This window comes from Ursus maritimus, unplaced genomic scaffold, assembly GCF_017311325.1.
Source record: "Ursus maritimus isolate PB19 unplaced genomic scaffold, ASM1731132v1 scaffold_33, whole genome shotgun sequence".
Lineage (NCBI taxonomy): Eukaryota > Metazoa > Chordata > Mammalia > Carnivora > Ursidae > Ursus > Ursus maritimus.
The window spans coordinates 21,923,264-21,935,436 of NW_024425897.1; the positions used below are offsets into that span (position 1 = coordinate 21,923,264).

The 12,173-nt window shown below is 42.1% G+C and overlaps 1 protein-coding gene across 2 annotated transcripts in view; it reads right to left on the reverse strand.

The window, feature by feature from the left end:
• TCTN1 (tectonic family member 1) overlaps window positions 1-11,163 on the reverse strand; it is a 27,710-nt gene extending 16,547 nt beyond the window's left edge. For both annotated transcript variants that reach the window (XM_008688887.2, XM_008688886.2), the window contains exons 1-4: window positions 10,901-11,163; window positions 7,134-7,254; window positions 1,931-2,061; window positions 5-156 (exon numbers count right to left, since the gene is read on the reverse strand). In XM_008688887.2, the coding sequence (XP_008687109.1) occupies window positions 5-156; window positions 1,931-2,061; window positions 7,134-7,254; window positions 10,901-11,120 (624 nt within the window). In that variant the 5' untranslated portion in view covers window positions 11,121-11,163. The remainder of the gene's footprint in view (window positions 1-4; window positions 157-1,930; window positions 2,062-7,133; window positions 7,255-10,900) is intronic.
• Between the last annotated feature and the right edge of the window lie 1,010 nt (window positions 11,164-12,173).

The window sequence follows — 12,173 nt, forward strand, 5'->3', positions numbered from 1 at the left end:
TCACCTTGTATTTACCAGTATCTGGAGAGTCCGACTGGGTTGTGAAAGAAATCTCTGATTCTGAATGCAAGGAAAAACCATCAGATGTTTTCATCAATTTATCAAAATTATTTTCATCAGGCACTTCTGGATTAATAAAGAATAACGCGGGTTCATCTGTTTTAAAAAAAAGTATTTTAAATCAGCATACAATATGTACATTATACATATAACATATTTTGGAAATAGTTTTTAGTAGCATTAAGGCTGATGTGAAAAAAAATAGTGTCTCTTTCCGTATTTACTTTACCCAAAATTTCTTGAGTCTTATTAAATAAACAGTATCCGCAGACTCGGCCTGCTTCTCTAACAGTGTGGAAGTAATAGTTCCTAAAGTAATGGTTCCTGCAGGCAAACAGCACAACAGAAGCCACTAACAACCAATCTTTCTCCAGCCCATGGACTGAGGAGCCTGCTGCATTAACCTCTAAGGCAAAGCTTTCTGCAGATGGCCACAGGGACAAAAGATTTTTTTTCTACCCTCACACAGCCACCTCCAAACCAAAGCCCATGAGAATAATGTGCTGCATATAGAACAGCTCAGGAAAGAAGGAAATGGGCTGGTATGTTCACTTGCCTGGTGTTATGTCATAGAACTTGACAATGAATGACCAGTCATCACTTTAGATTACAAATCCCAGAGCACTGGGCCACCTGGGTGGCTCAGTCAGTTAAGTGTCTGACTCTTGATTTATCTCCGGTCATGATCTCAGGATTATGAAACTGAGCTCCGTGTCCATCCTGGGTGTGGAACCTGCTTAAGATTCTCTCTTTCTCTTGGGGCGCCTGGGTGGCACAGCGGTTAAGCGTCTGCCTTTGGCTCAGGGCGTGATCCCGGCGTTATGGGATCGAGCCCCACATCAGGCTCCTCCGCTATGAGCCTGCTTCCTCCTCTCCCACTCCCCCTGCTTGTGTTCCCTCTCTCGCTGGCTGTCTCTGTCTCTGTCGAATAAATAAATAAAATCTTTAAAAAAAAAAAAAAAAGATTCTCTCTTTCTCCTTCTGCCCCTCCCCGCTCCTCTCTCCCCCATCTAAAAAAAAAAAAAAAAAATCACAGAGCTTTTGCCTAGTTTTCAACTGCAAGGGAACAAATTCAAAATACAAAGATATTCTGAAAAGATGATGAAACTTAATTGATAGAACCATAAATACATCTCTGATCCTAGGTATGTTGTTAACATTTTACACTTACATGTACTTTGGATCTAGACACCTATTTGAGCTAAATGCTCAGATAAAAATAAAGATCCTGTTTTCATGCAAATATTCTTAGTAAAAATAAAAGAGAAAAAAGAAAACTGAAACCAAAGCTGAACCTGATTTTCAACCATTAAACCAGTATGAAATTAAAACACACCCACACACACACACACGTAACCTAAATAAACCGAGATTCCTACGTGTGTCTACATATTATAAACACCAGTGAAATAGGTATGAGATTTCAAAAGACAACTACATGAGCACATTAGTTTTAAAGAAAATGCTCATGCCCACAGGTCTATAAATTTACTTGCAGTGGCCTGGGAAACGGCCGCAGAAGATGCACCTTAGCCAAACCAAAGTAAAATTATTGCTTTAAATCTATCTGAATGAGACATTTTTCCATAAAAGAACTTTTTATTTTTTAATCTTTTTTAAAAAGATTTTATTTATTTGACAGTGAGATAGAGAGAGAACACAAGCAGGCAGAGTGGCAGGCAGAGGGAGAGGGAGAAGCAGGCCCTCTGCTGAGCAGGGAGCCCAACACGGGGCATGATCCCCGGGATCATAACCTGAGCTGAAGGCAGACGCTTAACTGACTGAGCCACCCAGGCGCCCCTCCATAAAAGAACTTTTTAGAGAAAAAATTTCCAGGGCTTCTCAAAGCATATCGCCATCCAATACTTACAGTTTGTAATATGAATGCAGAAAATAGATGGATTAGTCTGGTCGACAAGTTTAAATATCCTTTGAGGTGGATTTGCTGTAAAATTCAATGAGTAGATGGCTGCTTTTTGACTACAAAACTGACTATCTCCCCTGAAAATTAAAAAATACAAAATTTTAAGGCATAGGCGCACAATCTTAGCTAGATTATTTTAAAACTGTCAGATGCCTGTACCGTACTACGTTAACAACGGCATGGAAGATACTTACGAAAGCGTGATGTTAGAACCCAATCCATTTTTACTTAGTTTATTCAGTGTTAAAGTGTTTGGCATTTGAAACTCTTTCCTCTAACAGGGAAAATATTAAGACAAGTAGAATAACCTTTAAGGAAACCTTGTCAAGTATGGAATACAGATCAGGGTATAATTTTGATGTAAATGAACCCTGTAAACTCTGACACAATCATAGAGAATTTTGCAGAACTTCAGATTGTTTGTAAGTACCCAAAATGGATCCAAAATTCTTTGTCTTTAGAATAAAGCGGTCTTCAAAGGTCTGTGAAAATCAGAAAATGTGAAGTCATCTAGAAGTTTGGGGGCTTAGAAGTTAGGGTACACTTAAGACTTCAACCACTCCCAGACTTGACAAACTCTAATCAATCGGATACAGATATGGTGCGGAGACAGAGATGTAACAAAACAGGGGCCATAATCTACCTGCTGCTTTAAAGCCTTTTCTCAATACGCACTGCCCCCCAATATTTCCCATGTCATCAATATGTTTGCAATATTATACGAAATGGCTTCATTGTATACCAACTTACTAAGATACCCCAATTTTTTTTTTTTGCCAGTTCTCTGCTGTTGGTTTGGGCTATTTCTAGTTTTCCCCAATTACATATAATGCTATAACATCATCCTTGCACATATATCTTTATGAAGGTCTCCAGCTATTTTCTTGGGCTATGTTCCCTGAAGCGGAATTGCGGGGTCAAAAGGTAGGTGTGTTGTTCAAGGCTTCTGAGACATACTGCCACATCTCCCTCCAGAAAGGACAATGCATGTTCACCAATACTACAGTAAGAGCGCCTAGGTCCCTGTACTCGTGCCAAGAATAGACACTATCCAGTTTCTACCCTTTGCCAATTTCATAGGGAAAAATCTGTTATATCGTTTTAATTTGAATTTTCTCATTTACTAGGGAGCGTAAACATTTTTCCATATGGTTATTGCTCATTGGTATTTCTTCTTCAGTAAGGCGCTTCTTCATATCTATTGACCATTTTTTATTAAATTGTTTGTCTTCTCAAAAAAAAAATAGAATGTCTTCTCGTTGGTTTGTGAGAATCATATTTTTAAGAATCTCCTTTGAGTATCTTGTGTTGTAAATATTTTTTCCCTTTTGCTACCTTTCAATTTTACAGTGTTTTTTGTCATACAGAATCATTTTGACACATTATCCATCCCCTATCTGACTGGAATTACACTTATAAATTAGGTTTTTATAAGTTAGTTTACATGTTTACATGATTCTTCCTATCCCACTACATAAACTACTTCTTCATTTATTCAAATGTTCTGTCTCTCACAATATTTCAGGTTTTCTTCACATAAAGTCTGAGTACTTAAGTTTTTTTCTTTTTAACGATTTTATTTATTTATTTGTCAGAGAGAGAGAGCACAAACAGGGGGAGCAGCAGGCAGAGGGAGAAGCAGGCTCCCCACTGAGCAAGGAGCCTGATGCGGGACTCGATCCCAGGACCCTGGGATCACGACCTGATCTGAAGGCAGGCGCTTAACTAACTAAGCGACCCAGGCATCCCTTAAGTTTTTTCTTATGTGACATTTCTATTAGGTTTTATGAATAGGATCCATTTCCATTATATTTTTTGATGGTTACTGCTGAAGTATAAGGAAGCTATCAATTTATTTTATAAGGCCACTTTTCCAAAAGCGCTATATAGTTCTAATGGTATATCAGTCATTACTGTGGGCATAAGGAATATTTTTGAAAAAATATAAATAGTATTTATGAGAAAACATCTAGCACTGAAAAATTTACGAGGCCTACTGGGTCTTAAAGGATGCTCAGGGGTCAGACAGAGAAAGAATGGCTAATCCAAGTGCTAGAATGGCAATGGCCAAGGATGGGTAATGTACTGGTGAGGTCTAGAAAACTCTGCGTACCAAAGTTAGGCTGCATGGAGGATTCAAGATGGGGGTTAGTAGGAAATAGGATCTGAAAGAGTTTGGCGATGGATGTGAATCCAGACTAAGGAGTCTGTAGGTAGTGAGAGCTTCTGAAAGCTTTTTGGCAAGTGAGCGACGAGACGAGGCGTGAGCTTATACAGAGGGGGGAGGAACGGACAGACACAAGGGCTAGCATGAAGGAACGCAGCAGAATGGGACTCCTTACTCTTCCCTTCCAGTCTGTCCACTCTCAAATCCCGCACAGCGGATCAGCATCAGTTCTACATACTTCTCTAGTCGTGACCTTCAGCGTGGGGAGGAGGGGACCTACTCATCTGTATCCGCAGCAGCTTCTTACTCAGTTCCCTGCCACCAGCCTTAGCCCTTGGGACCCATCATCCATGTTGCCAGAGAACTGCTTAAGATGGGAATCTAATCCCCTCACTCCCTGGTGCCCTGCAGAATTCAGGACAAAATCCAAACCCCTCAGCATACAAATAAGGTCCCTCAAGATCGGACCCCTGTCACTGCGACACACTCTTCTCAGCCCCTTCCTCCAGCCACACTGAGCTACCAGCAGTTAAGGCAACAGCCATACTCCTTCACCTCCAAGACTCCGCCATCCGGCTCCCTCGACCTAGAATGCCTTCCACTGATTCCATGCTGGCCAATGTCCACCTGTCCTTCAGAACCCAGCTCAGATCGTCTTTTCTAGAAAGCCTTCCCTAGTCCAACTGCATAGGTTAGATTGCTACTCCTCTGAGTTGTCCCAGCGCCTGGGGCAGAACTGCCACCCCCTCCTCTATCTCCCTTACTCAGTGAGCTCCTTGAGGGCAGGGCCGCATCCAGCTCACCTTACATCCCTGGCGCTCATGAAAAGTAAGGTGTGGTGTGAAAAAGGGCTAGATGTGAGAAGGCAGAGGGGAGGCGGGATGTCAGGGTAGCCTCCAGGTTCTGGCCTAGGTCTGCCTGAGAGAACAATGGTAGAGAAGTCAAGAGAATACTAGAGGGTTGGTTAGGGGTGGAGGGAAGAAATTCATTCATTGATTCAACTCACTTCTAATGAGGACCAACTATGTGGCAGGAGTTGTGCTAGGCACTAGTGGCATAAGGGATATTATTCTTGCTCTCATAAAGTTTACGTCTAGTGAGGAAAACACATTAATCCAATAATCTTAATCATGAATTTATAAATCATTAGATGATAGGATTAGCTGTTGACAGTTTAGCAGATGTACACAAACCTTTGTTGAATTAGAACCTACATAATGAGAATAAGCAATTGGTATTACCAATTTTGATTTCATTATTTCTACACTTCTTATTTAGGAGAAAGTCATAAGCAAAACTAACTCAAAAAAATTCTGAAGTCCTTACCGGAGGGCACTACGGATTCAGCTCTAACTTCTATACCAGGGGTCCACAAACCACACCTAATTTTGTCAATGAAAATTTACTGAAACGTAGTCATGCCCATTTACTTACATGGCTGCTTTTGCTCATCAGCGGTAGAGGTGAGGAAGTTGCAACAGAGACCACTGGCCTCTGAGCTTAAATATCTACCATATGGCCTTTTACAGAAAAACTTGCTAACCACACTCTTTTTTTTTTTTTTTTTTAAGATTTTATTTATTTATTTGACACAGAGAGACACAGCCAGCGAGAGAGGGAACACAAGCAGGGGGAGTGGGAGAGGAAGAAGCAGGCTTCCAGCGGAGGAGCCTGATATGGGGCTCGATCCCAGGACCCCGGGATCACGCCCTGGGCAGAAGGCAGATGCTTAACGACTGGGCCACCCAGGCGCCCCTGCTGACCACATTCTAAATAGTCTACATCTAAAATTCAGTATTGAGTAATAAAAGAAAAAATGACATTCTAAATTATGATCTCGAATAGAGCCAAAATCTCACTCTCAGGCTTTGATACTTATTAAGACAGAAAAGCAGAATGATTTCTAATGACGACTGAACCATGCTGAAGTCTAGATACCCAGAAAAATAATCTGACTACAACATATCATTCTCCAAACATTTTTACAATATTACAAGCAGATTCAATTTCCCATTGGTCAGTAATATAGTTTCTCATGAGGGGCACCTGGGTGGCTCAGTCAGTTAAGTGTCTGACCCTTGATTTCAGCTCAGCTCATGATCTCATGGGTCGTGAGATGGAGCCCCACGGCTGGCATGGAGTCCGCTTGAGATTCTCTCTTCCTCTGCCCTCCCCACCCCCTTGTGCTGTGTGTGCACTCTCTCTCAAATTAATTAAAATCTTAAAAAAAGAAAAAAAAGAAAAGATAGTTTCTCGTGGGAAAAACACACTGTATTTCTAAAAAGCATTCAATCTATCAAGTATCAATTGCTACAATTTGCTACAAGACTGAATTTAAGTTAGCTATCTCTGAATAATAATTGATCTCATCCCGAATAAATCAACCTCTTTTAAGTGCTGTATTTTTCAAAGACCTTTGAAGTCTGAACTAGGAGAAACAAATCATTCACAAGAGATTGTTTCTTTACCTTGTAATCGACTGGGAATATCATTTTCCATTGTTCTCCTATACAATGTGAACTGTGAGAATTCCTGGTAGAGTTATATATCAGAACAGTATAAACAAAGCTTTCCTGTCTAATTTTTTGTTACAAGTACTATGTCCACAACAAAAGCTCTAAAATCCAACTGCACTTTCCACCCTAGACTATATACATGAGACTAATTCACTTATACAAAAATATGCACATTATCTGTTTACGAATGAGAGTAAAATGTAATTCAACCTCTGAATACAAAGATTTCCTTATACTCTTAACAAAGTACACTCTCTCTTGTCTTTTGCCTGCACTATCATCCGGTGGGATGCAAATAAGGGAGAGATACTCTTCTACATATTGGTTTGGACAGCATGGCTTCTGAATGATGCAAAATTCAGAAACCCAGGTTTGGGTTTTTCAGCCTGGAAGATTTTTCACTTTCTGTACCTAGATTTTATAATCTTAGTCCAATTTCACCAAAACTGCACGTGTCACAACTTACATGACAACTGGAACTGAGCAGGCAGAAAAGACACTGAAATCCATGGAGCTGCAATCAGGATCACAACAGCAGTTGACGTCACACTGTGCTGGAGTCAGGTCACAGACACACAGAGCAGCAACTACAGAAACAAAAGAGGCAGGATGCAGAACTTCACCAACAGCAGGGAGTGACTGCCCCCTGCACTGCAAAGTACCAAAAGTACATTTCATACAAAAGGTCCATTCTATTTTTCCTATTGCACTTTTGGGGTGATCTGTGAAGTGAAAATTAGTCAGTTTGAATACTTCTCAACCAAAGGTTTCCCCAAAGTAGCTAATCATCTGACTCACTTGGAAAGTTCTGTTTGTGCTCTACCTACAAAGACTCTGATTTGGTAAGCTATGAAACCCAGGCATTTGTGTTTTTCAAAAATTATCCAGGTGATGCTGATAATTAAAACAGGTTTAACAACCAGCAAGCTAAACCACTTCTCTGCCCATTAGAACCACCAGTTGGTAAGCTAGATGTCTGACTCTCAAAAACTTCCCAGGTGATGCTGATAATCGGAGAACCAGACTGCTGAAATCACTTGCCTGACCATAAGAAGCACTGGTGTAAAGTACAGGTTCCCAAGCCCCTCCTCTGGAGATTCTGACTCAGAGGGAGAGCCCAATGATGGCCACCAGGAATCAGGGTTCTCAAACTTGTTTCTCTCTTCAGATGTCACCTGTGGCTTTGAAGCTGAGCCCATATTCACAAACTATTGACCAAGAATCAAACTGGCTCAGGTGCTTCATACTTGGGGTTCTAGAAATATCTTTGGCAATTTTTAAGATTTTATTTATTTGAGAGAGAGCACAAGTGAGGTGAGGGGCAGAGGGAGAAGCAGATTCCCGCTGAGCAGGGAGCCTTGATCTTGGGACTCCGGGACCATGACCTGAGCCGAAGGGAGACGCTTAACTGACTGAGCCACCCAGGTGCCCCTATCTTTGGTAATTTACACAATAAAGCATGAGGGGAATAGAAATCCCCCCACTTTGCAACATTTAATTTTTCTTTTAGAGAGCGAGCACGTGAGGAGGGACAGGGAGGAAGGGGCCGAGGGCGAGAAAGAATCTTAAGCAGACTCCACGCCCAGCAAGGAGTCTCCTGGTGGGGCTCGATCTTACAACCCTGAGATCATGACCTGAGCCCAAACCAAGAGTTGGAAGGTTAACATACTGAACCACCCAGGTACCCCAACAACATTTGATTTTTAACAATAACGACTCTCTGGACTTTTAATTACGTATTTTATTCTGTCAAACAGAGGAGGCAGAAGATGGCAGAGCCCAAGAATGATAAACACTGAATTCATGGTAGTAATTATTGCTGGGCAGGGGAGAATAAGATCACACTTGTCTTGCCTATAATGTTTCCTTTTTCAAAAAAAATCTCATGCAAAACAAACAAGGATCTCAAGCAAATGGTGGTAGAGTCCCTACAACATTCTGATTTGCATGTATGAACTAGTTCACAACAAAAATGAGCTCTAGAAAAATACAGCTCAAAAAAGGTAAAACAACATACTCTGGAAAGAAGTGTATGAATAAGAGGAAGATTTCGCCAATAAATACACAATCCTTTCTTAATCTGAGACACAGAAGTCTTCCTCCGTAAGCTTACATACTTCCCTCTAGCCAAGAACTCTTCCATGTGCTTAGTAAAATGAAAATGCAACTCGTGCATGTTAATATTTTTTTAAGATTTTATTTATTTATTTGACAGAAAGAGACAGCCAGCGAGAGAGGGAACACAAGCAGGGGAAGCGGGAGAGGAAGAAGCAGGCTCTCAGCAGAGGAGCCTGACGTAAGGCTCGATCCCAAGACCCTGGGATCATGCCCTGAGCCGAAGGCAGACGCTTAACGACTGAGCCACCCAGGCGCCCCTCGTGCATGTTAATATTAAAAAATAAGTGTTCAGACTCCCTGCCTTATGTGTTTAAAATTACAAACTTGACTTTTTTTCAGAACTCAAAATCCTTGTCAGTAGCTATAAGACTAGTAAGGACAAAGCAATAGTGTTTAATAACTCCGCTGGGGGGTGGGGGAAGGTCTCCATCCAGGATGTGAGTGTACTTAATCAGCCAACGAGTATCTGCTGAGCACTCCCACAGTCCGAGTAGCTCTCAGCTGCTCTTCTACACCTCTTAACATCGACATGCCTGGCTCTAAAGCAAGACACTAAGGAACGGAACTCAGATCAAGATGAAAGTTACCACTTTCGTCTTCTACCTGTAACTCATCCTGAACATGGTGTCCAGTCTCCACTCAGAGTCAGCCCCTGCTCCAACACTTGCCATGGGTGTGACCTCAAATCAGACAAGTAATTCACCTACCTGAAAAACGGGGATAACCCACATCATAGGGGATTAAATGAGATACATCACTCACAAAAATCTTAGCACAGGGCCTGCTACACAGTAAGCAGGGAATAAATGCCAGCTGTCATCTATTATCATTAAAGTGTGCCCTTCAAGCAGATGAAGTGCAAACTCATCCCCCCATGCTGGAAAAACAGCCCTAAACACATGCCCTAATAATGATAGTTCAAGAATAGCTTCATTTAGGGGAGAAATCACATAAACAGATGGAATACTTAGATGGACAAAAGACAACAATCTGGATATTGAATACTATGCTGTAGCCTGTCCCCATTTATCACTTATTTACCTCCCCTACTAATTCATTAAATCAACAGTTTCAATATAAAAGCTTTATACTAAAATAGAAAATGTATTTCTCTGTACTTTTCCTTACTCGTTTATACTTTTATTTATACGTTTATACTGATTCCTTACTAATTTATAAAGGAGGCCCTTTGGAGAAATGATGATTCAGGAACTGAAGTCCTGCAGTACAAGATAGCACCCAAGGATGAGTTTTCTATTTACTAATACTGAGCCTTACTCAAGATCTTTTTCTCTTACGAAGGGGGGGGGGGATACTGCATATATATTGGGGTTACAGTCAGAGGACTTAAAGAGGTTTTTTTTTTTTTTTTGAGATCACAAACCCCTTTCAGAAACTGCTCACTGCTAAGAACCCTCACCAAGAAAAATGCATATTCAGAAATATGCATTCACAAAGCATCTCAGGGTCACATCCCCTTAAATCCATATCAAATCAGATTATAAAATATTCAATAATGTTTAAGTCCAGAATTAGACCACTTTCTGAGAAATATGTTAATTATCCCTAATGATGAATCCTAAGAAGTGGGTATAACCTTTCACCCCGTAGCTTCCCACCTCCAACTCAACACAGGAGGAATTCTGGGGTTTCATAATTCAAGTCAACAGACAAGGGCCTAGTCACATTTAGTAAACTGGACTTCTGGCGTTTCTTTTTGATAAATGAAAAGTTCAACACATCCTATGCCTTCAGTTTCCACAACTGCCCAGCAACTTTGGATTTACGAAATGTCACCGCTGGCTGCAAAAGAGCAACGACTCGTTCATTATTACATTCAGCGTGAGTATTGTCCAGGACCACTGCAAGTACTTTCAAAGATTTTATACTGTCCCACTTACGCTCCCTGAGCCTGGGTTTTCTCTTCTGTCGGAGAGGGACAGTAAGGTCTGCCCTTCGGGCTGCTGAGACAATTAACGCCTATGAAATACTCAGCAATGCCTGCACACAGGAAGTGTTCAATAAACCTTTGCTATCATGATGACAGCCTCACCCGGGCTACCCGCTCCAGGCTGGATCACTCTGGATCCCCAGGAACTGCCACTTGGTACCCACCGTCCGTGACCGGGGTGGGCCTGGGGCCAGAGGTGGGCACGGGGGCCTTGGGGGTTCCATGGGGCCTAGGAGACAAGGCGGGTCGGAGAGTCGTCCGGACTGCCTCCGTAGAGTTGAGGCCCTCGGTCGTCACAGGCGGAGTGGCCCTAGTCTGGGCGCTCACGGAGGCCCAGCAATCCAGGAGCATAAGCAGGAGCGGCGGGAGGCCCTGCGGCCCCATGGCCGCGCGGAACCCCACGCGCCGGCTGCGGGACCGCGCGTTGCCTGGCAACCCCGGCGGCTCCGCGCGGGGCATTACGGGAAGGGTCCCGCGAGGCCGCACGAGGCCGCACGAGACCGCGGGGGCGGAGGGCGGGGCCTGGGCAAGGCGGGCCACGGTGTGTGGGGGCGGGACGAGGGACGCGGACTTACGGCTGTGTGAGGCTAGCGGGAGCAAAGAGCTTGTGAATCCCGGCGGTGGTTTCCAAGCGGATTGCGGTGCTTGTTTAAAAAAATGCGTATTTCCAAGTTCTGTCCCGAGATTCAGACTCAGTAGGTCTAGGGCAGTGTCCAGGAATCAGTATTTTTAACAAATGTCTTGACGTAACCAGGGAGGGAACGGAAATTTGGAATCCTATCTCCTAAAGCTACTAAACATCGAAGGAGCACAGAGACCACTTCATCGTCCTTGAACTTTTTGTGTCACACGCCCTGTCAACACTAGCTTTGTCTTTTTTGTTTTAGATGGCCGGATCTAAGGAGGTGGGCCAGATAATTTATATTCACCCCGCTGTAATAAGGGGGACAAATGAACACTTCACTTTTTTACAAACAAAAAAATTTGACAAAAATTAAATAGGAAGATGTGTAAGTTTTAAATGAAAAACAAAAAAACAATAAAAACAAATCTGTATATAACTCTGCCAAATGACATGGAGATCACAAGACTTACTTAGGAAAGCCCCTCCAACCTAAACTGGCTTATTTATAAAGATACCCAAGCCCAGTGATGTGGGCTATATCGTTAACACTTAATTTCCCTACAATTCAGAAGTAAATGTCAAATTAAAATGTCATGGTATTTACTCAAGAAACACATTTACCAATCAGGAAAAAATTCCAAAACAGTACATATACCTAGTTTATTAAATTAATATAGCAAAGCTAAATCATCAAAGTGGCACTTTGAGCACCTTTCTCGACATACCAGAGAAAGTGTAGAAAAATATAATTAGATCAAAGGTGTACTACAGATATTTTCCTTCTTTCTTTCTTTCTTTCTTTCTTTCTTTCT